At 33.2% G+C, this 26,100-nt stretch overlaps 3 protein-coding genes across 15 annotated transcripts; 1 reads left to right on the forward strand and 2 right to left on the reverse strand.

Annotated features, from left to right (window-relative positions):
* Window positions 1-707: 707 nt before the first annotated feature.
* LOC109107470 (tyrosine-protein kinase SRK2-like) lies at window positions 708-8,366 on the reverse strand. Its single transcript, XM_042743188.1, has 10 exons — window positions 8,256-8,366; window positions 7,605-8,039; window positions 6,594-6,715; window positions 6,258-6,424; window positions 6,000-6,159; window positions 5,200-5,355; window positions 5,025-5,080; window positions 1,943-2,093; window positions 1,725-1,856; window positions 708-1,631 (listed from the first exon to the last, which is right to left on the reverse strand). The coding sequence occupies exons 2-10, from the start codon at window positions 7,898-7,900 to the stop codon at window positions 1,438-1,440; spliced, it is 1,434 nt and encodes a 477-aa protein (XP_042599122.1). The 5' UTR covers window positions 7,901-8,039; window positions 8,256-8,366; the 3' UTR covers window positions 708-1,437.
* A 675-nt stretch (window positions 8,367-9,041) lies between these two features.
* On the reverse strand, window positions 9,042-15,717 carry LOC109107469 (glucokinase regulatory protein-like). Of its 13 annotated transcripts, none has more exons than XR_006156955.1 (9): window positions 15,588-15,717; window positions 14,433-14,506; window positions 14,286-14,352; window positions 12,062-13,832; window positions 10,882-10,923; window positions 10,735-10,771; window positions 10,290-10,387; window positions 9,986-10,067; window positions 9,795-9,854 (listed from the first exon to the last, which is right to left on the reverse strand). XR_006156955.1 is itself a non-coding variant. In XM_042743189.1 (6 exons), the coding sequence occupies exons 1-6, from the start codon at window positions 15,606-15,608 to the stop codon at window positions 9,122-9,124; spliced, it is 480 nt and encodes a 159-aa protein (XP_042599123.1). In that variant the 5' UTR covers window positions 15,609-15,711; the 3' UTR covers window positions 9,042-9,121. The 13 variants fall into 13 exon arrangements, 2 of the variants coding, with proteins under 2 accessions (XP_042599123.1, XP_042599125.1); XR_006156956.1 differs by having other exon boundaries at window positions 10,735-10,795; XR_006156951.1 differs by lacking the exon at window positions 10,735-10,771 and adding an exon at window positions 15,268-15,420 and having other exon boundaries at window positions 12,062-12,180; window positions 15,588-15,711.
* Window positions 15,718-18,216: 2,499 nt separating this feature from the next.
* Window positions 18,217-25,830, forward strand: fndc4b (fibronectin type III domain containing 4b). The gene is made up of 6 exons (XM_042743192.1): window positions 18,217-18,939; window positions 21,062-21,177; window positions 21,341-21,545; window positions 22,252-22,341; window positions 22,982-23,118; window positions 24,866-25,830. The coding sequence occupies exons 1-6, from the start codon at window positions 18,867-18,869 to the stop codon at window positions 24,905-24,907; spliced, it is 663 nt and encodes a 220-aa protein (XP_042599126.1). The 5' UTR covers window positions 18,217-18,866; the 3' UTR covers window positions 24,908-25,830.
* Window positions 25,831-26,100: the final 270 nt, after the last annotated feature.

A 26,100-nucleotide genomic window follows, 5' to 3' on the forward strand; every position in this document is an offset into this window, starting at 1 on the left:
CATAGATGCTCACACATGCCTGGACTTTAAACCACGGGCCAGAGAAGGGTTGACATCCATTAAAGTGTCATTCTTGCAGTTAACTACCCAACAAAAGTTTGAAATAATTAAGATTTCTTAAATGTTTTAGAATTAGTTTCCTATTCTCACCAAGGCTGCATTTATTTGATCAAAAATACAGTAAAAAACTATTTTAAAACTATTTAAAATGTTCTCTATTTTAATATATTTTAAAATGTAATTTATTCCTGTGATGGGGAAACTGAATTTTTACCATATTAGGATGATTTCTGGAGGATCTTATGACACTGAAGGCTGGAGTAATGATGCTCAAACTTCAACTTTGCATCACATGAATAAATTACATTTTAGAATATATTAAAACTGTTTTTTTTATTGTAAAAATATTTCACAATATTACTGTTTTTACTGTATTTTTAATCTAATAAATGCAGCCTTGGTGAGCATAAGAGAGTTCTTTCAAAAATATAAAAAGAATTCTAATTATTTAAAAACTTTTGACCAGTAGTTTATAATTCATAGTAAAAATGGACATTTACTTTAAAGGTCATGTAAAGAATTTGAGTTTGGGCTGTTAAAAAATTATAGTGATGTATAAAAGTCCTCTGAATTGTTTTCAGAAAGAAGAAAGAAACCTGCCATAAAAAGTGCACTTACAGTAGTACCATCAATCCAGATTTACACAATTACATTACTATGTTCTTTATCAGGTCACAGAAGATACATGCTTCTATAGCAGTTCACGTAAAAGGTTAAAAATTGAACATTCATTTACAAAGGCTTTGCTATCACCAAATGTCAAAAATTCACATAACATGGTGTTTCTACATTGGGGTCAAGACATCCAGCATTTTTTATTTCAGCAGCTTTGATCACAAAAATGTCAGTCAACAATGGAATATTTCCTGCTTACCAGGGAATATTAAACAGCTTTTGGAAACTAAGAAACTTCATAATCACCTTTTGTAATACTGATTAGCAATACTAGTAATAGGCTTTCGTAATCATATGATTGAGAGATTTATGCCACAGTTTGCATATGGATGAATCTCATGAAACCTCACATGTAATGCCAAAATCAAAATGTATGAATTCATTTTTACATTTTGCCTAAAGAAAATGAAGCCTCCTTTTAAGGCCATGACAACAAAGCATTTTAGCTCCAAATTCTCATTATTGCATTATACAATTTTAGATATATTTTTAGGATCTTTATGCTGTTCTAAATTTTATAAAGGCATATTACCGTGAATTAATACTTTTGATCAGTTTTTGCATTTTCATGAGAATCACCCATATTGCATTAAATTCAGTAGATATGTCCTGTTACCTCTGTATACTATAAGTGATTGTATATGTGTTGGATATGTAAAATCTAAGCTCAAAAGTGTCCCAGCGCTCTCATTTCTACAGTATCTACTCCAGTTCAGAATCAGGTTCATTTATGAGAGCCATCAGCTTTCCCCGTAGCTCCGTAAATGTTGGTCTCTCCTCAGGGTTTGACCTCCAGCAGAGCAGCATAATGTCATAGAGCGCTTCAGGACAGCCAGCCGGTCTCTCCATCCGCTCTCCTCTCTGAATGGACCGAACGCATGTCATTTTGTCCATACCTGAGATTGTGGAAGAAAGAAATGCACCAAAGTTGGGTAAGATGCAATCCTACACGCACATGAGTCATGTTTAGGGTAGTGAAATGTATTTACCAGGGTATGGGTCATCTCCATATGTCACGATTTCAGTTAAAAGGATGCCGAAAGACCAGACATCGCTCTTGCTTGTGTAAGCCTGGTTGTCAAAAATCTCAGGGGCCATCCATTTCACTGGGACCCTTATATCTGCAGATAGATGAGAACTGTCATATGTAGGCTACTTTGTATGTCTTATATGTTTGCATGAACATTTCAAAGAGCCTATATCTCACCTGATGAAATTCTGTGGCTTCCAGCGAGATTAATTTCAGCGAGTCCAAAATCAGCTATTTTGCAGCATTGCATGTCGGTAAGCAGAATGTTCTCGGCTCTCAGATCGCGGTGAACTATTTTATTCTCAATGTACATCATTCCTTCTGTAATCTAAAAAAAATTTCAGCATGAAATGTAGTTTAGTAAAGAGCCATTAACTACTAGAGTGGAAAATGTTTCTGCCTCAGTGGTCTAACAGCCCTCGTCAATAGCTATGTTTCCATCTAAAGATGCAAATTTAACTTGTGCAAAAAACTGGAATATCGCATAAAACATTTGCGAATTTAGCACCGTTTCCATCCAACGAATCAAAGAGAACAAAATCATTACTTCCTAATAAACTGGCACTAAATATCACTAAGAAAAGTAGGAGAAGCACTGAATATAAAAATTTTCATGCAAAGTCTCATGACTTTTTTCATGTGCATGGTGAAATTTATTCGATAAATGTGATTACATTGTAGTTCATGCACATTTTTTCTTATTGGATAAAAAGTTTATCCTACTCATAAGTTTTTTATGCGCATTTTTAGAATTTATGCGCATCTTGGCATTTCCATCCAGCGTTTTTTTATGCAATATTCCAAAAATATGCACATAAAAATAGGTGGATGGAAACATAGCTCAAAATGATTGAGATGACCAATCAAATCAAAGAGGCAGGGCTTTACTGTTCCAAGTGTGAATTCCAGCGTGGCAGCGGCGGTCCAGTTTTTAAGGGTCAAAGAGTGTGAGGTAAGATATAAGTAACTGAATGGTAAACATTCAGAACAAAACAAAACAAATGTTTTACGATAATAATGTTAAACGACCAACAGTAGTATAAAGTGATACAAACTACTCAATTTTGTTGTCAAATTTCACCATTTTGAAATTAAAACATGGGAAGTCATTTACATAATTCACGTAATAGAGTTGGGGAACTATGACATCAGAAACAGGAAGTGTAATTCACCTCGGGCTCCTTTAAGATTTACCTATGGGGTTTTTAAAGTGCCCCATTATGGATTTTTGAAAATGTACCTTTCATGCAGTGTGTAACATGTTATACAGTGTAAATGAAAACATCCTGCAAAGTTTTAAATCTGAAAGTTCACCGTGTATAAAGTTATTGTCTCTCAAAAGAAAGAGTCAACTCTGAATCATTGAAACGAGTCATTTTGAATCCCAAGCCGTTTCAGGTTGACGTCAACATGAAACATTAGCATATCGCCCGCCCACTTGTTGGTTTGTCTGAATGAAAATGCTAATTCATTCTGTGCCACTAGGTGCTGCTTTTGAAGCAGTAAAAATAGCAGTTTCCCCGGTAACGCTGTAAACAAAGCAGCACTGCTCTCACAAAAGCTGCTTTATCAGGCATCACAGACATGATGAAATGAAAATGAGACCAATCAGTGCAGATTAGCGACACGCAAAGGAGGGGTTTGGAAAAATTAATCATTGAGCGAATTGTTTGGGAGTCCTTTAACCTTTAAGTAAGGTAAAAATAAATGCATATTATAAGACAATGAAAGTGTTTTTTGACCATGCATGTCAATCTGTTGTTGGGGACTCCTAAAACCAAAATATGAACCTTTCATTACCCATAATAGGGGCACTTTAATAATGGGGTTTTACCAATTATGAATAAAATAAAGTTTGTGGTTAATATAACTTGACAATACTTTCACGTTTTGTTCTACAATGTAAACTGCACACACTCACAGCCCAAACATTCTTATCTAGTTCATTATTAAAAACATAGGTTTTCAAAAACGAACATAACTGCTTCAAAATTTTGGTTTTGGGTATGGATGAGTGTAATTTATGTTGTACAACAAAACATTAACGTATCGTCAAGTTATATTAACCACAGGCTTTATTTTACTTATAAATTGAAAAATCCCATTATAAATCCCCATAGGAAAATATTAAAGGAACCGTGGTTCCTACTCTTCCGGGTTCCTCCACTCTATTCATAACTGAATGTGAAGCATTTTTTCGTTTTGCGTTTCATATGTTACTGCATCTCACCCAGCTCTGGTGTGTAGGCCTATATATTATTTTCAAACCGCTTAAATAGATTACAAAAAAATCTTATCTTTTGCTGTTTTTCTATTTCAATTCAACCTAAATCTATTTAAATCATTTATTTTTTTAATTCGCTTAAAAAGACCATTGGGGTCTTCTAAATAAAAAGATTTCCCACAAATAGGGCCTTGGTTTAGTATCAAATGAAAAAGTTTTTTGATTGGACAGTGTGATCCCTAAATCAGTGTAAACAATGCAAGATGCACTGCTTTAAGCATATAAAATGTTTTATTTAAATAGCATATAAACCTAACTGTTGTGCCGGATGTAAATGAGGAGTTTTATGCATCTGTAAGGTGTTTAAACACCACATAGAGGGTTTCCTCTTTCTTTGTTCCTCGCTGCCTCAAGTGCATTTGGAGCATTGATACAGTATGTCCTTCATGAAGATCAATTTCCGGGTCACGGGCTGGAGGACGGCGGAGCGAGGAAATGAGGAAGCATCAATTTGAATATCCAGAAGCAGCTGATCTTGCATGACAGCAGCACCGAATGGAATTGCAAAAATAATGAACACGCCACCTGTCTCCCTAACATTAATGTCAGTGTTGCTGTGTCAGGCCGTTTAAACTAACAAAACAATAAAATGAGCCTTTTCAGAGAAATCAATGTATGAATTGCTTACTTAGAGATAATGCATTGACATATATTGGTTATAATAATTCATCAGCGCATGTCATTCTAAAGAACGTACTATAAAGTTGTTAAAAACAGCCCTGCTTTGAAATTTTCAGAAAATACTTTTCCAGTCACTCTTATTTTTGAATAAAAGAGGTCAGTCATATAGAAACACTTTTCACCATCATAATGGTAAAAATCCTGCCCTACAGTTTCCCCCCATTGATTTTATTATTATTATTATGGGAGTATTATTGATTATGGGAGTTTCATGTTGAGTTTTTAAGGAAAACTGGTTGTATGATTTTGATCACATAACAAACAACTGAATTACTCACAAAGAAATCAAGTTACCTGCACAGCAAAATCCATCATGAGTGAAAACTCCAGGTCTTGCTTCTCCTTGTGGCCTGAAGAAAAACAAACTTATTTCTTAAACAGCACTTTTCTGTCAAAGCAATGTGTCAGTTAAGATTATGGCTATCTAAAATGTTTTTCGTCGCATGCAAGATAATATTAATTTACTTACTGATGAGAAATTTCTTCAAACTGCCATTTTTCATGAGCTCTGTGACTAAACACATGGGTTGACTACTGGTACACACAGCATAGAGCTTCAGCAAACGCTCGTGATGCAGCTCTTTCATGATATCAATCTCTGTTTTGATATTTGAATAGTTGACATCTGCAAAGTAAAGTGGGACAGATATAATTAATTTAACATCATTTTAAAAGTAAAATAATTCAAATTTATATAATACAACAAATAAAAACATACAAAAATATACACACAAAAAATATAAAATTCAAATGCAATCCTCCCATAATGTATGCAAAATGAAATTTTCCCTTAACATTTGCATATTTAAAACAATACTTTTTAAAAACATTTAGAAATTCAAATGTTTTAAATGTTCAAAAACATTTTTTATTTTTTTTTTGGAACTTAATGACAATGTAATACATTCTCAGAACATGTTTTTGTTAGCTGTAGCTTGTTTGAGGTGTTCAAGTTAGTGACTTTTACTCACAAATTAAAAATGGATCATAGGTTTATTGTGGATCATGATTACCAGGTAAAAAAAGGATACTTAATGCAAATAATAAAATACAACAAACCCTATATGTATGATAGCAAAATATGTTTATGCTCTATTTATAGGGTTTGTTGTATTTTATTATTTGCATAAAGTATCATTTTTTTACCTGGTAATGATGATCCACAACAAACCTATGATCCATTTTTAATTAAGACATTTATTCTGCATTTGGGTTGCCACTCAGTATTAAATGTAAATATGAAGTAAAAACTGATTTAACCTGTTTTACCTCTGAACTCTTTGATGGCCACCTCTGTGGTGTTGTTCCAGAGCCCCTGCCAGACCTCCGCAAACTCCCCGCTGCCCAGCTTCTTTATTTTGGTAAGTGAGCTTCTGTCTACCTCCCATTTGGTTTCAAATGACAGAGTCAGAGGAGCTGGCTGGTCCAGCTGGAAGAGTATGGACAGACTGGAATTATGCTGGACAATGTTTTTTATAGGATGCGGCAGTACTTTCATTTATCGGTAGGTTTTAACTCTTCACTGACCTTCACACAGGGTTCGTGAAGCTTTGCGCAGAGTCTGCCCTCATTTTTAGAGTAAAACTCTATCAGCTCATGCAAGGTCTGAAAGGTTTTGTTATGAACAAGGAAGAAGTGCTTGTCATTTTCTCCCTGCTTGACCTTGTAATGCCGTGCATGAAGGCCGTTCCTCACTTTAAAAGAATTCATTTGTAGAAAATGTTATTCAACTATCCTCCAAGTTAAGATTAAGGATGGTTTATTGTTACTTGGTCTCTTTTCTATTGGGTTCAGTACAGTTACAATATATGAAAGTGGCAGAGGCTTGAGATATTATGTGTGTGTGAATCACACTTGTCATACCTGATAAGTAATATTGATTATTCTCCTCACACTTCCAGATGAGAAACGCACCCTCTTTGTTCTCTGGTCTCAGCAGACATCTCTTGGCCTCTATACGTGTTTTAACACTCTCAAAATACCATCTGAAAATCAGTTGATACTATTTTTTAAGTAAGTGTTGTTTTTATTTGTGTCCAATATAGTATGTGATGGTACATAAACCATTTAAAAAAAAAATCACATAGCATATTTAATATCATAATATAAAATATAATTTAATAATATATATTTTTTATTATTTATTATTCAATTTGTACATTTGTAAAGTATAATTGTAAATGTACTTCATTGTAATATTTATGCTCATTTTATTATAAAAAATAAAGTAAACAATTAAATGGGTTAATCTCAGAAAAAAATTAAAAATAAGGTTTGGGTCATATTTCACCGTAACAAATAAAAAGTTAATAAATAAATAAACATTCATTTTGATTGCACACACACACACACACACACACACACACACACACACACACACACACACACAGTGTGTTTCAGTTTAATAAGTAATAATTATAATTGTAAGTATAACTTACTGTAATACCGATTTGTTAAATTTTTTGTGTCTGGACAGGATGGGAAAATTATTAATACTATTTTTTAACATTACATTATTCAAAATATGGAGGAAAATTTTTTAAGAAAATAATGTCACAACTGATGAAAAAAAAGTGTTTAATGTATTTAATTTTAATTAAAAAGCTTAGAAAAAAACTTAATGATTCCTAAAACTATTTATTTATTCATTTGCTTTTTTGGATATCTTACACTTGTCTCTATATATGTCCAAAAATATCCAAACCCTATCTCTCTAATCATTCTCAATAGGAACTTCACCAGAACTTGTGAAACTGGAAACACAGGATTCCAGTTTCATTCAGGGCAGAGATTCAAAACACTAAGCGCAAGCTTGCGCTATATATTATGCATTCGCACAAGCTCAAAATGATCAAAAGTAACTCAAGGACTTACGGCTCGGCCTCTACGCTATCCAGCGGTTTGATGAAGTCTTTAGGCACATATCCCTTTTCCTCCACAAAGTCTTTAGATCCGTTAGCCTTAGCTGTGCGTCTCCTCACATACAGCCAGTGCTCATTCTCGCCTGTCACCTCCAGAATATCTCCTTTCTTCAGATCTAGATCCCATATTGTGCGTGAGGGATAGTCGTAGATCGACCTGAAGACTCTTTTGCGGCTGAGGGGCCGCTCTTCTTTCTTCGGTGGGCAACACGGACAGCAACGTTTACAGGTGCACGCAGAATTTCCCATGTTTACCAGTCATATCTGCTCATGCCGTGTGCACTCCAGCAGAATGATAGTACAATGGCATGACTAGCGCACTTTACTGCCAGCTCACTGCAGCCAGACAGGTTCCCACTAGTCACTGTTAGTAGGTCAAGGAAGTTTTCTGCCGAAAAAATGATCAGAATTCCTCTGATGTCATACAGTTGGGTTTATTTCAACATCAACCAAAGGCCACAGAATGCACAGATTAAAACGAGAATTTGTAGTCACTGACTAGTAGCCAAGCAACACAGCCGGAAACTCTTTATCTTAAAAATGCCCCTTCATTGGTTTAGTCCACAGTGGTTTTATTCTTGGAGGAATTGAAGCAGGCACTCACTGCATCTTGAATCACAGGATAACAATCCAAATGATGTCGTGCTTCAGCGAGAGTGCAGCCGCACCGGATCATCACCAGCGCAGTGGGGACCACCTGCCAGTGCAGGACATATCAGGAGCTAATAATGCAATGCTTTTATTAAAGTTCAGTTCACCCAAAAATGAACATTTGCTGAAAACTGACTCACCCTCAGGCCATCCAAGATGTAGATGAGTTTGTTTATTCATGGGAACACATCTGGAGAGATGTAACATTCCATCACTTGCTCACCAGTGGATCCTCTGCAGTGAATGGGTGCCGTCAGAATGAGAGTCCAAACAGCTGATAAAAACATCACAATAATCCACAAGTAATCCACACCACTCCAGTCCATCAGTTAATGCCTTATGAAGTGAAAAGCTGCTTTTCTTGAGATAAGTAAACAAAGTAAAAACAGGTAAACAAAGATTACTTGTGGATTATTGTGATGTTTTTATCAGCTGTTTGGACTCTCATTCTCACGGCACCCATTCACTGCAGAGCATCCATTGCAGAGCAAGTGATGCAATGCTACATTTCTCCAAATCTGATGAAGAAACAAACTCATCTACATCTTGGATGGTGTAAGGGTGAGTAGATCAGCAACTATTCTTTACTATTAGTTAATGCATTAAATAATGTAAACTAATGTGTTATCTTTGTTAGTGTAAAAATAAGTGTTAGGTAACCTGGCTGAATTTAATCGTTACTTCTTCCGTCTACTTCACAGATGGTCAAGATAAATAAACGAGTTCTTACTCGATCCCGTCTGTTTGCTGCATCCGTGTGTTACCACACATCTGCTGATGTCATGTCTTCACTCAGGTCATCTGGGCAGTAGATGGCTCTCAGTAGAACTCTTTCACACACACTTTCGGAGCACTTTTTGAACTGCTGACAGTGATGGTATATAATTAAACCCACCATACGGAAACCACACACAGGGGTCGTATTACACTTGCAGCTCAATTAGTTTTTAAAACTGAGAGTTAAAAACAGCCAGGCATAATATTTATTTAAAATTCTAACTATATTTGAGTGGTGTTTGCCCATGCAACACACTTTCCATAATACTACTCTCCTAAAAATACAAATTCTTAATTGGCATCTATGGTTCTGTTAAGAACATTTACATCCATAGAGCCTTTCCAGTGCAGATCATTTAAACATTTAAACAATGGTTCTTTAAAGAACTTTTAAAGTTCTGAAAGGTTCTCTGGGGAACCAAAAAAAAAATGTTTTGGAACCTTCATTTTTAAGAGTGTAGTGTTGCTATATAGTTGCTAGGGCATCATTTTTGTTATATAGTTCTTGTAAGAGATGGAAAACAGTACATGAAGGTTATTGTTTGGCATTTTTGTGTTCTAATCTATCTTAATTAGTTCCAATAGTTTGAATTAATAATGATATGAATAATGATAATAATGATACCTGTAAAATGTAGATGGCTCTCTTGTACAGCTTGCTGTTAGTTACTCTGAGGTCGATCATGTAGTTCATGTAGTCTTTTCCCTTCAGTAAATGAGCTCCTGTGCTGATTTCATTAAGACACCATTTAGTTGAAAGCTCCCAGTGCTGTCTCTGTTGAATAAAAGACTCTTTGAAGTCTTTACTTTATTATTCTTACAGCACGTATATACAGAGATATTACAGTATAAATACTTCAACTAAATTGGTACTTGTGGGAGTAGTTCATGTGACAAATGGCTTACCATTAAAAATGAGTTCACGTCCTCTGAGGAAAAAAAAACATGTGATGTGCAGAACGGTTTCAAACATGTTGCATACTCTTTCCTAAAGGAATATAAAGTAAATAATAATAATAATAATAATAATACAATACAATTATTTTAAATATAAGTTATTTGCTGTCTTTTAAACTGCAAAGTCCATGCAAAAAATGATCTGATTGCATAAGCAGCATTATGCACTAGAAGATGTGTTCTGGAAAGGAATTTTATTAAGAAGTGAGAGTTTTTGCTAGTGGGAAAAATCCTGGTTACTCATTTTACTCACAGGAACAGTGAATTTCTCAAGGTCATGAGCAATTGCATGCAAATTAGATGTCCTTCGCCTCACTTTATCGGCTAGTGCCGTCACCTCATGCAGGTCATCTTAGGAGAGACATTAAAATATATTTAAAATATATTTAAGGAACTGATCATGTGATTTGTGCAACTGGTCTGTGTTTGCTCACCATTAACTGTAAACGGAAACAGGACTACGTCATTTTGACTCAGGCTAGATAAGATGGTGTCCACAAAATCCTTGTGGCAAATTACAAATTCTGACCCCTCAAAATAGTTGCTATATTAATAGATGTTAATAAATGTTATAATAAGAAAAAATCAAATAAATATATAAGTAATTAAAATAGAGATATTCAATAATATAAGAATGAGTATATGATTTTTGAATGAATTGTCACTTTATGTTGTTAAATGAATGACTTTGAGCTCACCAAAGATGACAGATCCCCCTCTTTGTTTTTCATTTTGCTGAAACCATTGTTGATAAAACCTCTGATGTCATCAAAACCCATTAATAAACTGTCAAATTAATACATTTAAAGAACATATCAAATAATATATGGCACTGCACACAGCACCTGCTCCATATGTTGGGATGCATTCACTTGCATAAGTCAGTCCTATATTGACAGAGAGAGAGAGAGAGAGAGAGAGAGAGAAATTTTATGTATGTAAAAATAAATACATATCAGTACCACCAGGAATTCATAATTATTTTTTAAATTATTTATGTGATCAAAATGACTGATTTTGTGGTGGTAATTTCCATAATTTTGTGCAACATTTGCTATGTTTTTTTTTTTTTTTTTTTTTTAAATAATTTCTTTTAGTATTCAATGTTGTTATAATCTGTAGTCAAAGCAGTATTCTGTTCTACTTATTTATCACCCTGCATCCTAATAGTAGTACATCCCTACAACTTATTTTTTATTTTATTCCTATTCTATGTTTAGAATATAGCACACCTATACATACAATTTATTCTTTTTTTGTGGTTTATTTATATTTATAGGTTTTTTTTCCACTTTTTTTTTAATCTGTATGTTGTTATTGTCTCTGTGTACTGGAAGCTAAAACAAATTCCTTGTATGTGCAAATATACTTGGCAATAAAGCTCTTTCTGACATTTCTGACTTTCTATTATGTATGTCAGCAATATATTATATGATCAGCAGTCAAAGCAATATTCTATTCTATTCAGTTATGGTATATTATTCTGTTATGATCAGTAATCAAAGCCGTATTCTATTCTTTTATGGTATATCAGGATTCTATTATGATATAATCTGTTGTCAAAGTTGTATTCTATTCTGTTTTATTATATTATATTCCATCATGGCAAATCAGTATTCTATTATGGTATGATCAGCAGTCAATTTTTATTTATTTATTTATTTATTTGTGATCAAAATGACTGCTTTTGTGAAAGTTTTTGGAAAATTTGCAATTGTTTTTTTTTTTTTTTTTTTTTTTTTTTTGAATTTCCATAATTTGTGGAAAATTTGCGATGTTATTTTTATAATTAGTATATCAACAGGACAATTATAGAAATAAAATAAAGAGTGCTCTCAGTTTTTCAGGTGCGTTTAGTATTCAGTTACAAAATACTACAGAAATGTGTGCATGTGTATGTGTGCATTTTAATGCAGTTCATGTTTAGTTGCTACAGTACAACAGTACATATATTATCATACTATTTGGAACCAATTAAACCTCCAATTAGATTAGAAAAAAATACCAAGTGGAATTAAAACTTACTCAGGTGTTGTTATCTTTCCTCTAAATGCAGCTTCACGTCCTGCCAGAAGAATAGTTTTCAGAATGATTTTAGTTGCATTGCCTCCTTTCATCCGGGACGATCCGCTGATGGCCTCAGCCTATATGAGTAGAGACCAGAGCTTCTTATGATGGATGGACACTCCATAAACATCAGTAAGAATTTTGACATTTTCTATAGAATGCCTGTGCAGCCATTATTATAGAGTGTCCTGGGTTGCTAGGGTGGTTGCCAAGGTGTTCAGAGCAGTCGGTGGTGTGTTACACGTGCACAGATGTGTTTGTGTCAATGCAATGCGTCTCATACTCCTAAGACAGGATTCAGGAGGAGCACTTTCTGCTCTGCAGTCATCCTCTCTGCAACGTCTTTAAAGTGAAATGAACAGATTGCTTCACTCCTGTCAGCATGGCAAGAATGTTAGTATGTGCAATCTACTCTTGTTACTAGGCACTTGAAATCAAAATATGAGAGTTTGGAATATGCAGAAAGGCCTTGTTTGCACTCGGTAGATCTACCTTGCCATAGGTACAGGACTGAATCCCAGAAGCACTGGAGTAAAGACGTCTAAGTGCTTCAGACAAAAATCAAGTTGCCCAGCAACAAATGGTGCCTTTGACACAGAATAACATCATGAAGTGCATTCACAGCTGACACACAGACGGCTTTGATAAGAGCTCACATTAATGTTACCTACATACGTCTGAAAGAAATCAAATAAAAACTGCAGACATTTCCTATAGTAAACTCAAAAAAGGTGCAAAAGCTTTCAGTGTTTTAATACCTTTCGAGAGGTACACCTTTTGTACCTCACTTACCCCAAAAAGGTGCCTTTTAGTACCTTAAATGTTCATATTTGTAGCAAAAATGTACATATTTGAAAAAGTACCATCAGTGACATCTTTTGTGCCTTTTTCAGTGGTCCAGTGCATGGCCAAAATACAATATAATTAAAATCACATTTCTTATTACCTATGAAGAAAAAAATGGGGACAATACATTTTTGTATGCTTTTGTTTTTTATTTGTTGTGGGCTTCATATATTATTATTGTTATTTAATTCATAATTATTATGATGTTTGCAGGTTTAAATTGACCCTAACTGTTTTAAATACAATTAATCGAAAATCACACTAGTAAAAATAGTAAAAAGTAGCCAATGCATATAGAAAAATATATATACTATTTTCAGAAGAACATGTGAGGAGAGAGCTCTGGGTGGTTTTTAACACATAACACATTGGTTTTAACACATAACACATCCCTTTATTTTGGGAATAGTATAACACAATTTCCAAAATAAAGGTGAGAACTTTATATAAATAAAACTGTAACGTTTTTTATTTTTTATATCTATTTTAAATAAACTATTTTTCTAAATTTATAATATTTCATTTTCAAGAACTGTGATGCTGCATACAGTAATAACATTTTTAAAATATTTTTTATATATGTTATTAAATATTTTTTGCTTTTGAAGGCTTTTTTGTTGTTGTTGTTTTTTTGTGAAATGTAAAGTTGAAAAACCAGGACTGTTCTTGGAAAGGTGGGATGTCTGGTCACCCTAAAATAAAACATTTTTAGTTAAATTATTCTACAAATGAGGAGATGGCTTTTTTAAATTTCTGTTGTCACAACTTTTGTCCTTTACTATTGATTAAATAATGTGATTTTAGAAAAAGACAATAGTGTTATTCATACAGACATGCCACAGGATATTCCAACGAACAGGACACGCTTCATTCCTGCACAAACCTGTTAGTGGAAAAAGAAAACAGGAAATGGAGAAATAATTATGTTTAAATCTGTCAAGCTGAATGTTCTGAATAAGCATAATTATATATATCATTACTCAAATATCTAAATATGAAATATCTAAATTTCCAAACGTTCTTTACCTCACTTAATTTTCTAATTAATTTGATTTTATTTTCAAATGATAAAATGGGTGAAAATCCCACAGACTTATAATTAAGGAGGGACCACAGCCATATCTAAGGATATGGGGTGAGCAATATTGACTTGGGCCTATAAGCAACACCCGAGCAAGTGTGTAGCCATGTGTTAAAAAACGCCCAGAGCTCTCTCCTCACATGTTCTTCTGAAAATGACAAAGAATAGTCTATTGTCTCTGCTTAGGTTGGTGAAACTGATTTATTACTGTGGTAAAGTTGCATAACTTGTTTCACTCTTTGTTCTTGCGTTCACCTTGTGCAGCGTGCGAGCTCTCAGCGCCGGGTCGTCCTCTGGAGCCTCCTGTGATGTCAGCAGGACCCTTTAAAAACAGTCCAGAAATACTGCAGTGTCACACTGGAGTCTCATCTTATGCATCAAACAGACAGACTGTTTATTCACCTGTCACCTCCCGCTGTGATGTACGAATAGATCGCCTTCTGTTTTGGGGCATTCAACATCTCATTAAAGGATGTCTGAGGTATGAAATATGATATGACAAATATAAAGAAGAAATGTAACAGTCATACAGAACAAAGTGGGGAAAATGTCAGATAGGTAAATATACAGTGGTTTCTAATTTCATTTTCCATTTATTCATTTTTCTTTATTATTATTGATAAATCTTTCTTAAACTCCATACCCAGAAGAAACGAAATACGGCCTGATGATCCACAGCCACTTAATACAATCAAACTTTCCTCTGGGTCCAGCAGAGACAAAACAATTATCCTCATGATTTTAGATTTTTTTTTTTTTTGAGAATTATTGTGTTTTTGACTTTTTACAATTTCTTTAATTTCTTTGAATGAAACATATTATTTTAAATTAGAGTTATTATTAAAATAAAAAAGGTTAAGTAATTAAAAAATAAGATTAAATGAAAATATATTATTTTAATATTATATATACTAGTTAGATATATTAATGCTGTATTTAAATTAAAATAAATCAATCAAAATTAACATTAAATATAATAATAATAATAATATAATGTAAAAATAATATAATAAAATAATAATAAAATAAAATAAAAATAAATATTAAATTTTATATATGTCTAAACTTAAACTATTATTTCTAAGTTATTAAAATAAAGGACTTCCAGTAATCTCTATATAATCTATAAGAACTATATAATCTCTATAAACAAAATGCACAGGTCATTAGCATAGAAGACTCTTGTTAGGAGCATAATTAATAATTAAATATCCTTTTTAAAACCAAAAGACCAAACCTGATCAAATGGATCATGATTTATTTTCTTCTCAAAAATCTCGGCGTCACATCTTCTCAGTATTTGCACCATCTGTTTGCCATTCACTCTATCAATATCTCTGCTGATGGGGTTGCATTTCTCCATAATAGGTAGAGAGAGCTTGTGACACGACTCCCTCGTTAGACAGAAAACCCAGCACTTAAGATTAACAGCACCACTCAAGAGCTCCTGTAATTACATTTTAGCTTGCAAGGGAAAAAGATTTGTTGGTCTATTACCAGCTACAGGACATTTGAAATGAAAGCACAGCCAGTTAACAGTGTTCAGTTTTCACTCACCTTCATGTGATCCATGTTCATCAGACTCCAGCGTTTCAGTGCATACTCTGATTAGTGCAACATGCATTAAAAAATGCAATGCAATGAGATCACTTGAGAGAGAAAAAGCCCTTACTAAGCACAAAGTGAGCAGATCAAAGTTCACCAAATGAACTCTGACCCATCAGCTGTAAATATATTCCCCTTCTAAAAGATGGATATTGACACACAGCAGAATATTTTGCTTATATTACAATTATATATGCCAGGACATATGGATCAGTAGTTAAAGGAGTGTTCTACTCTTTTCTACTCTATTTTATTATGGTATATATTCTAATTATATTCTACTCTATTCTGCTATATAATGGTATAAAGCAATATTCTATTTTATAATGGTATATCAGTATTCTGTTATGATCAGTTGTCAAAGCAGTATTCTATTCTATTCTATTCTATTCTATGGTATAATCTGTAGTCAAAGCGGTATTCTATTTCATTATGTTGTATTCTATTCCATTCTACTATATTCTGTTCTGTTCTGTTGTGATATAAAGCCATTTTCTATTCTATTATGGTATATCAGTATTCTGTTATGATAATTTTTCAGAGCCATATTATGGTATATCAGTATTCTATTATATTCAGTAGTCAAAGCAGTATTCTATTCTATGCTATAATCTGAAGTCAAAACAGCATTCTATTCTATTATGGTATGAATGGTAGTCAAAGCAGTATTCTTTGTAATTCTGTTCTTCTCTTTTCTGGCATATCAGCATTCTATCTCTAATATGATCTGTAGTCAAATAAGTAGTTTGTTCTATTCTATTCTATTCTATTCTATTCTTTTCTGTTAGATCAGTATTCTGTTATGGTATAATCAGCAGTGAAACCTGTATTCTATTCAATTCTATTCTATTCTGCCATGTCAGTATTCTATTGTGTATGATCAGCAGTCAAAGCACTATTCTATTCTATTCTATTCTATTCTATTCTATTCTATTCTATTCTATTCTATTATTTTCCATTCTATTCTATTTTATTCTATTCTATTCCAGTATATCAGTATTCTATTGCGGTATGAACAGTAGCCAAAGCAGTATTCTGTTCTGTTCTGTTCTGTTCTGTTTATCCTATTATGGTATGATTCTTTATAGTCAAAGCAGAATTCTGTTCTGTTCTATTCTATTCTATTATGATATATTCAGTACTGTGTATTAGCGTTATTTACTGTTTATTTATTTTCTCATAGCCATCTGTTTTTATCTAATTATTGTATTCATGTTATTCACGGATTTCCATTAAACAACCCAATATAATATTCTATTTAATCATTATATTAACATCTGAATCATATCGGGACTTTGGAGCTGGTTCGCAAACCTTTATTTCAGATCGTAACTTCAAAGCGTGTATCCCGTATCATCTGAAGTAGATCTGGATTTCGGAGCGCTTATCGTAAACAGTTTATTCAGATCGGGCCAGAGCGCGTATCTCGATTCATTTGATTCAGATCGGATCTTCGGAGTGTGTTCATGAATCATTTGATTCAGATCGGATCTTCGGAGTGTGTTCATGAATCATTTGATTCAGATCGGATCTTCGGAGCGGGTTCTAGATTCTTTTGATTCAGATCGGCACTTTGGAGTGCGTATCAGAAATCTTTTCTCTGATTTCTTTCTTTTTTTTAATTAACAGTACAAAAAAATCAAACAATTATGGCAGTACAGTTATAAAAACAATGAAAAAGAAAGTATACACAGATACAAAACACTTAAGGAAATTAACCATTTTATTATAGTAAAAGTGTGGTAGTGTAGATTACCACTTGTTTAACATATTATTATAGTTATTATTATTTTTACAAATGCAATGGTTAAACTATTAAACTAACTACTGTGAGTGTTGCAAAACCATGGTTAATTTGTGGTTACCATGATTTAACTATAGTAACCATTGTGTTTTTTTTTTTTTTTAAAGTAAAACCATGATAATTTTCGTAAGGGATGTGTTAGGTTTAAAAAAAAGCAGTAAATTAACACCTTAAGAGAACACATAGAATGTCGTTTTTTAGGGTGAACAGAGTTTTAGATAGTTTCCGTATACTTGTCTAGATCACCTCTGAATAAAGAAAAGAGAGGTTTAGAGACAGATATTTGTTTATGTATGTGAAATTTAGCAAGCAGAAAACAAATGAAATTATTATATTTTGCTATATTCGCTTTGGAGTATTCAAACAATTCAAGAAAACCTCTTAAATGCTGCTGTAATGTTGTAGGTTTTACATAATCAAAATTGTGTATTTTTTGAATATTATGTTTTTCTAATTATTAATTATTCAAATCATACTTAGCTTCTTTTTTTAGTGCATTCTGTTCTATCTGAAATTACATGTATTCTTAATGTAATATTATTTTCCTGGTATTCCTGTATTTAATTAGCTACCAAATTACATTCTATTACATTACATTACATTCTCACTTCTTGTAATGTGAAACTCTTAAGTATTTTGAATAATTTATTATCGCAGTATTATATAAAGTAAAGACTATTCAGTTTTTTTCATAGATATGATATGTTCTGATGTGATTTATTTTATTCCATTCTTCCCACAGTTCTGTGCCGTTCTATTCTATGTCTGTTATGATGTTTGCAGTCGACTATCGATGTGCAGGTTCGAATGGCGTCATAAATGTCGCCCAACAGGGTGTTTTTGGAGAGGTGGCGGCTGTACCGCATTGATGCCGGTGCGGGTTCGTGCGTCATGCGGCTACAGAAGGTGAATGAGTGACTGCTGAGAATCAATCAGTAACTGGCCACCTGTGGGTCATGTGCCTGCGATGCAGCGCCGCTGATTTATTGATATTCTTAAAGCGTCTTACACGAGCGCATAAAGCGAGGAAGGCGAGCGCGAGCTTTGCGATGGACGCCACGCGTTTACGCGTTACATTAGACGCGCGGCGAGCGGGTGTAACTGGTGGAGAGACAGGCATTCTGTTGTAGTATCGATAAAAGGACGTGAAAAGTGTGATTTCGCTCTCAAATTATCGCGAAAGGAAGCGTCTTCCTCGCTATTTGCGGATTCGGATGGAAACAGATTGAGGCGCATTGGACTCCGGACCGAGAGGATGCTGAGGATGATGCTGGTTTAGATTGTTTATCATCTTCGTAATCACAATGTGCAAGTGTTGCAAACAAATGGGCTATTGATAACCATGTAATAGCTGGAGGAATGTTTAGTTCAGGTAACATCTCCGTGGAAATCGGCGTCTCTCATCTGGATTAACTCCTCAGGAAGATATGATTCACCTAGTCACTTTTATTAGCCTCGTTCTGTCTCTGTTCGGATGCCACATCTGCTCTGCAGGGGCGAGTAAGTCAACTTATTTTGCCTCTATGTCATACAGTTTGACTCATAATAAAAATAAAATGCAGCGTGTATCTTTTCATACTTGTTGGTCACCATGACTACAGTCAAGTATATGAGAAGGCTCTGTTATGTAATGCTTTTAGCGTTTTTAATATAAGCTCTCCCGGAGCCAGAGGAGAAAGGCATTAAGGAAACCTGAGCCAGAGCATGTCAAATCATGACATTTAAGTGCCAGTGCAATAGGTAAAAATGATGGATTATATTTTCAAAAGGGAAATATGGTCTCAAACTACTGCTTTCTTGTATTACACATGGTTTCATTATGTTCATCTGTTATTTTTGCTACTTCACACTAATTTATAACATTCATTTATGAAATGTCTGGGAATTTTGCTCACTCTTCAATGCACTCAAAGTCATTTAAACTACTGCCAACCTTTAATTACATCTAAGACTGGCGTCTCTGTCTCAGTGCACTTATTCTTAATTATCCTGTTTTACCAGAAACCATGCACTATGATGTATGTGCATCTAGCATTGACCTTGGCTTGTTACATTGAGCTGAATTTCTCTTTTGTTGGCAAATAGCAAGATAAAAGGATGAGTGCAGTTACTCATATCCCTCTGACGCAATGTTTGCTTTCCTGCTGAGCTCTGTGAACGTGTTTGATCCTAAAACACTGTCTCAATTGCCCTGCCCGGTCACAATTCATAGCTCTTATTGGGGACTAAATTATTTACAAGGGGGTGTTTAGCTTTGAAATGTACATATAGATTGGGTTTAGTGTACTGTTGTTACAGCAGGGCTCTATTATGACATTTTGAGCCGTACCATGTACAGAAATGTACTAAAAGTTATTTTTTTCTATTGATTTGTATATGTAATCAATATGCACTTTGTTAGACCTATTATTTAAAGAAAATGTGCTAATGCGCATATTCACAGAAACTGTATTCAGAAACTGTATTCATGTTACCTTTGGGTTGATTATCAGCAAATTTATCAGCACTTACCAGCAAATCATTTTACAACTGCATGCAGTACTGACAAAGAGAAGGCTGGTGTAGATTGTTTTGTGCATAGATCAGTCATCTTAGAAATTTAATTGTATTTTATCTACCTCTTGAAGTAATTCATGCCAATATATGCATGAGCCCTGGTTAGAATAAAGCATACTTAAGAAAATAAAGATATTGGTGCAGCTGAATGTACATTAAGAGCTGTTAACAGGGAACCAGATTCAAGCAAATATATCCTCTCTCTCTCTCTCTCTCTCTCTCTCTCTCTATATATATATATATATAATTTTTATTTTATATATAAGAACTCATTGGATATCGGTAAGATGCCAATACATATTTATATATACAATTATATATTTATATGATTTTTGTTATGTTTTATGATTATCATATATTTATTTCTATAGTATGTTTTACATTACAGGTTATTTCTAAGCAGATTTACAGTGAGTTATATTGTAGCAAAAGAGCATACTTTAGTGTTTATAATGTCTTAAAGTTCCTACTGAACAAATTAATCAAAAAATGTGGTTAAAAGTGCCTTAATGCATTTGTATTTATCCTTACTATACTGTTTTGAAGAATTATTTTTTATATTAAGAATATAGTGTTGGGTGTTGGTTAAAAACAAGTCCTTTTCTGTCAAACAGATTTTTCACGCTGGCACATAAAGACAGAGATTTGGCAAAGAAGAGTTCACCACTAATTTTGTCCAACTGAGTCACGCTGATCCCATTAAAGAAAAGAATTCAAATTAGAATTAATTTGCATAATGTCCCAGCAGAGTGAATCAGCTAAATACAGAAGTGTTGCATATTTATGAACTGCATTGTTGTAGTTGTTCATTGAGCCAATGTCAGGTTGGCCTTTGGATGTCTTGGGGAATCGGAGACAGAAAAAAAAAACTAAAGCATCTAAAAAATAACTCACAAACATTACCTCTTTGCATGCAACAGTAACATGGTTTAATCTTTTCAAACATGACGTTTATGGAGTCTGAATGTTTTATTGAATAGTTCAGTTTTAATTTCAGTTGTATATGTTTGAGTGCATCGGGGGTTGTTCTAATAAATGATTCATGCTGGTGATTTGTGCTTCACAGACCGCCCTGCTGCTCCTGTCAATGTCTCTGTTACTCACCTGCGGGCGGATTCGGCCACTGTGTCCTGGAATATTCCGGAGGGAGAGACCGTAATTGGCTTTGCCATCTCACAGCAGGTCAAACAAAGTTATTACAATGAGATACAGCTCTACGGGCCGTTATAATAATTTCAGAAGTCTGACATTTAATATCTGCAATAAATTTACCCTCTGATGAATCCTCATGTGCTTAGACTTAAACGTGTGTGTTTTTTTTTTTTTTTTTTTTTTTATATTATAGCGTCAGGACGGGCTGATGCAGCGTTTCATTCGTGAGGTGAACACGACCAGTCGTGCTTGTATACTTTGGGATCTGGATGAAGACACAGATTATATTATCCAGGTCCAGTCCGTTGGACTCTATGGAGAGAGTCTGGCCAGCAAAAAGATTCACTTCAGGACTCTTAAAATGTCTGAACATTTTCAATCCACCATGATGGATCAAGGTAAACATGTCTGTTGGATATTTTAACTGGATCATAACATTTGTGCAGTATCATACATTGGATAAAGTACATCTCATGTCTTTATTGTGAAATTGTATGGAAGCCTGTTTCGGAAAATGAAAATAGAAATAAAAACATTAATTTAATCTCTCAATTCTGGCTTTTCAAGATCAGAATTTTAAGATTTAAACTTAAAATTCAGACTTTTTTCTTGCAATTCCAAGTTTTCATGTCACAGTTCTGAAATTCTATCTCACAGTTGACTTTTTTTACAATTCGAAGTTTATTTTTTGAATTTATATCTTCCAATTGTGACATTTTTCACTGAGTTCTAAGTTTACGTCTCACAATTCCATTTTTTTTTTCTTTTGCCATGGAATAAAAAAAAGTGGGAAAAAATACTTGCAATTCCAGGTTTATGCATCACAATTCTGAATTTATCTCACAAAAATATGTAGCATATGATATAAATCAATAATTAGTCTGCTGATGTATTTCCTAATGAACGGGAAGTTTTTGGTCATTTTTGCATTTGAGAATAAAGTTGTACATAATATATATCCGCTACGATTATTTTGAGAATATAATGAACACAAAGCTAACAGCCATGAAATGAATTCCACAAAACATTTTATTAGTCTGTTAATAAGCTAAATAATTCTCTTCAATCCTCTAACGCATGTTGTTGTCTTGTTTACCTGATCAGATGACCCTGCGGTTGAGGGTTTAGACATTTCCAGACAGCTCCAGACTGGAGAGATACTGATCATCATGACTGTACTGCTGATGTGGGCAGGTAAAGGACGTTGTGTTAGATTTAGTTACACATAATCATCATTAATAAAAAGTAGTCTGGTTGTAATGAGAATGAAGATATTGATTATCAAAAGAAATCATTTTGACGTGTCCTTCCTCCTGTAAACCCTGATATATGATATAATAGTCAGAAAAAACAGTTTACAGAACATGCAGACAATATATTTAAAAAGTCATACGAGTCTCATATTCGATACATAAGGCTATTTATGGCATGTTAACAATGATCTGAGGAGGCTGTTTTATTTTGTTAACTAAAATAAGCATACACTTTCAATCAGATGACAGAAGGCATGCAGGAGACAGTAGACAGCATCATGTTGATGATTACAAATATGATATAGTGGGCTTTATATGGTTTTGAAAACAGAGTTTCCCTTTATCAGAGCTGTAACGTTCTTTTAAACTTCTCTGATCTCCATTCAAATGTTACATTTTGTCATCACTGAAATATTTTCAGAATAATTGGCCAACTTTGTTGTTGTTTTCCTACGGTGACCTTCAGAATACGTTCTCCTTTGAAACTCAATTGGGATGTCCAGATGGAAGATAGTTTGTTGTTTTAATGAAACGTATCAGATCCGCGTCCCGTAATCAAGCTGATCTCTGTCTCGCTGCAGCTGTGATTGTGCTCTTCTGTAAGCAATATGATATCATCAAAGACAACGACTCCAACAGCCACAGTAAAGAGAAGAGCAAGCCGCTGTCCGGCCAGAGCACCCCAGACTATCATCACGGAGGCCTTCTGGGCAGCAAGGTGAGAACTTCACCACTGATCACACATGAGCACGCTTTTTATACATTCAGAAAATATTTATCAAATAAAATTGTTTCGCATTTTAAATTCAGGTTTATGAAAATATGTCGTCACTCTTAGTAGCCTGATCAAATGATAAGTCAAAAATAGATATTAAAAATCACACTTCGTATTACTTTTGGTTGAAGTCTATTTACCTTCACATTCTTCAGAATACACAATCTAAAATATTTGATTTTTTTCAGAATATATAGCTACTTTGTTAGTGTTGAAACAGGCTGTACTTTTTGTCTGCATATTGCATATTACATTGCAGTATAAAGTATTGTGTACGGCATGATTTTAAAAATGCAGTAGGTTAGTATTCTGTATATACAGAAAATTTGATAACAATTTACAATAAAGTACAATAAGTGTTCCTTTTTTACATTGTTAGTTCATATTAACTAATATAGTTAACTATTCTAACAAATGGAACTTTATTACAAAATATAACTGAAAACTGCTTTAGGAGTATTTTTCATTGTTTATTTATGTTAACTAATATAAACAAATGGAATCGTATTGGCAATTACCAAAAATTGCTTTAAAGGCAATTTTTATTATTAGTTTGTTAACTAATATTAACTAAAGGAACCTTATCGTATGGTGTTACCAAAAATTGTGTTTAAAAGTATTTTTATTGTTGGTTCATGCATGTTAACTAAGGTAGTTAACTGATATTAAGAAATTAAACATTATTGCAAAGGATTACTGAAAATTATTAGTAGTAGTATTTTTGGTTAAACTTTATTTTACAGTTTGGGTACTTAGTGTACTTTCTAGTGCTGTCAAATGATTAATCGCGATTAATCACATCCAAAATAAAAGTTTTTGTTTGCATAACATATATGTGTGTGTACTGTGTATATTTATTATGTATATATCAATACACACACAAGCATGTATATATTTAAGAAAAATATGTAATATTTGTATATTAAATTATTAAATATATTTATATATAATAAAAATGATATAAATATAAATATATACACATAAATACATGTAAATACTTTCAAAATATATACTGTGTGTGTGTGTGTGTGTGTGTGTGTGTGTGTGTGTGTGTGTGTGTGTGTGTGTGTGTGTGTGTGTGTGTGTGTATATATATATATTACAATAATAATTATAATAAAAATATACATAATAAATATACACAGTACATACCCATATTTTGTGTAAACAAAAACTTTTATTTTGGATGTGATTAATCGCGATTAATCGTTTGACAGCACTAGTACTTGCCCAAGAAAGTACTGGTAAGTATAAGGTAACTACATGGGTTAAGGTTAAGTTTAGGGGTAGATTCAACCTAGTTATTACCCAGTTATTATAATTGATATAATAAGTACATAAGTAGCATGTTAACTAATATAGTTAATTAACATTAACAAATGGAACCGCTCTGTAAAGTGTTACCAAAATTTCCTTTAGAGGTATTTTCATTTTTAGCTCATGTTAACTAATATTGTTAACTAATGTTAATAAATGCAGCTGTGCTGTAAAATGTTACCGGAAATAAATGTTAACAAAATGAACCTTGTTGTAAAGTATTAACAAAAAGTTGATTTAGAAGAAGTATTTTTCATTGTTGATTCATGTGAACTAATAAAGAAAGCTTCTGCCTCAGAATTGTAATAGTTTTCTCTTCAGGTGTGGTTTATTTCAGCATTTCATTCTATTCTATATTTTAACTCTTTTGTAGTTCCAAAGGACATCATCCTCCATCAGCATCATTAAGGTTTAACCACGGCATCATCACACATCAGCGGATCAGCTCACCTCATCTTCTGATATTCAAGCGTTAAAGGCAATAGTAACATGAAGCTCTCAGCTCCCTCAGCCACATCGGGAATTAAGGTAGTATACGGGTATTCAGTAGTACAGTATACTCCAATAAACAACAGTGTCATGGATGATGAACATACTGTACCTCTTTAACTAATACATCAACTATAATCACGGGAGGAGCGTTATCGGTGCTATGAATATGATTGTGAAAACACCGGCAGCCGGATACAGCGGTTTAGATGTGTGATGATGGATTTTGTGTGTGAATGTGTTGCACTGAAAGAGGATTAATAATTGTAACAATTACAAATGTGGCATTTCTCATTAATATGTGTAAATTATGACAATAAATTCATCATCAGCCACAGAAGTGGCCTTATATTATGCATTATTAATTTCTAACCACAGCAAACAGCATATCAGTGGCTTGTTTTATGTTTTTATTAATTATTAACACTGTTATTAAATGTTTCACACCCTTGTAGAGTTGATTGTTGAGTGTTCAACAGTGAGGTTTCAGATCCAGTTCAGGAGTGTCCACGTTCATAAGAAATGGTATTTCTGTGCCAAATCAGCTCAAGTTTCTATTTTGAGCTTGTAAATTAAGAAGTTAGTAAAATGTCTACCCTGTCATTGTAATGTGCGTAGTTCAGAAAAGACTTATTTTATTGTTATATATTTTTTCTCGATTCTCTAAATAAGAAGTTTTGATTAAGTTATATACTATATATAGTAATTTAGCTACACTTAGCTGTAGTTTTAGGCAAGAGATAAAGAATGTAGTTTAAAATCTGCATTTCATTGCAAAAGTTAGAAGCAAAGTTTGTTAATATTCTTGTTCTCAATCCTACTTTCCAATAAATGGAAAATTAAAAACCATGTGATTTGTCTGTCTGGTTGATTATTTATTTATTTATTTATTTATTTAAGTTTTTTGAGAGCCAGAAGTATATATATATATATATATATATATATATATATATATATATATATATATAGGTATATATATATATATATATATATATATATATATACGTATATATATTTACAATAGGCCTGTTACAATTGTTTAATTTTTCTGTTCAATAATTCAATTTGTTAATTCTTTTAGCAAGGCAGAATTATATATTAATTATATTATATTATATA

The sequence above is a fragment of the Cyprinus carpio genome, chromosome B17 (assembly GCF_018340385.1).
Source record: "Cyprinus carpio isolate SPL01 chromosome B17, ASM1834038v1, whole genome shotgun sequence".
Taxonomy (NCBI): domain Eukaryota; kingdom Metazoa; phylum Chordata; class Actinopteri; order Cypriniformes; family Cyprinidae; genus Cyprinus; species Cyprinus carpio.

Excerpts from the sequence above, each read along its gene's own strand:
- fndc4b (XM_042743192.1), top strand. The coding sequence starts at position 18,867 with ATGATTCACCTAGTCACTTTTATTAGCCTCGTTCTGTCTCTGTTCGGA. Across the intron at positions 21,546-22,251 it reads ATCCACCATGATGGATCAAG|ATGACCCTGCGGTTGAGGGT; the intron begins GTAAACATGTCT and ends TTACCTGATCAG. Across the intron at positions 22,342-22,981 it reads TGTACTGCTGATGTGGGCAG|CTGTGATTGTGCTCTTCTGT; the intron begins GTAAAGGACGTT and ends GTCTCGCTGCAG.
- LOC109107470 (XM_042743188.1), bottom strand. The coding sequence starts at position 7,900 with ATGGGAAATTCTGCGTGCACCTGTAAACGTTGCTGTCCGTGTTGCCCA. Across the intron at positions 5,356-5,999 it reads GGCCATCAAAGAGTTCAGAG|ATGTCAACTATTCAAATATC; the intron begins GTAAAACAGGTT and ends TTTACTTTGCAG. Across the intron at positions 1,632-1,724 it reads TGGAGATGACCCATACCCTG|GTATGGACAAAATGACATGC; the intron begins GTAAATACATTT and ends CCACAATCTCAG.
- LOC109107469 (XM_042743189.1), bottom strand. The coding sequence starts at position 15,608 with ATGAACATGGATCACATGAAG. Across the intron at positions 15,421-15,587 it reads TGAACATGGATCACATGAAG|TCGTGTCACAAGCTCTCTCT; the intron begins GTGAGTGAAAAC and ends CTAACGAGGGAG. Across the intron at positions 14,507-15,267 it reads ATCATGATCCATTTGATCAG|ACATCCTTTAATGAGATGTT; the intron begins GTTTGGTCTTTT and ends TTCATACCTCAG.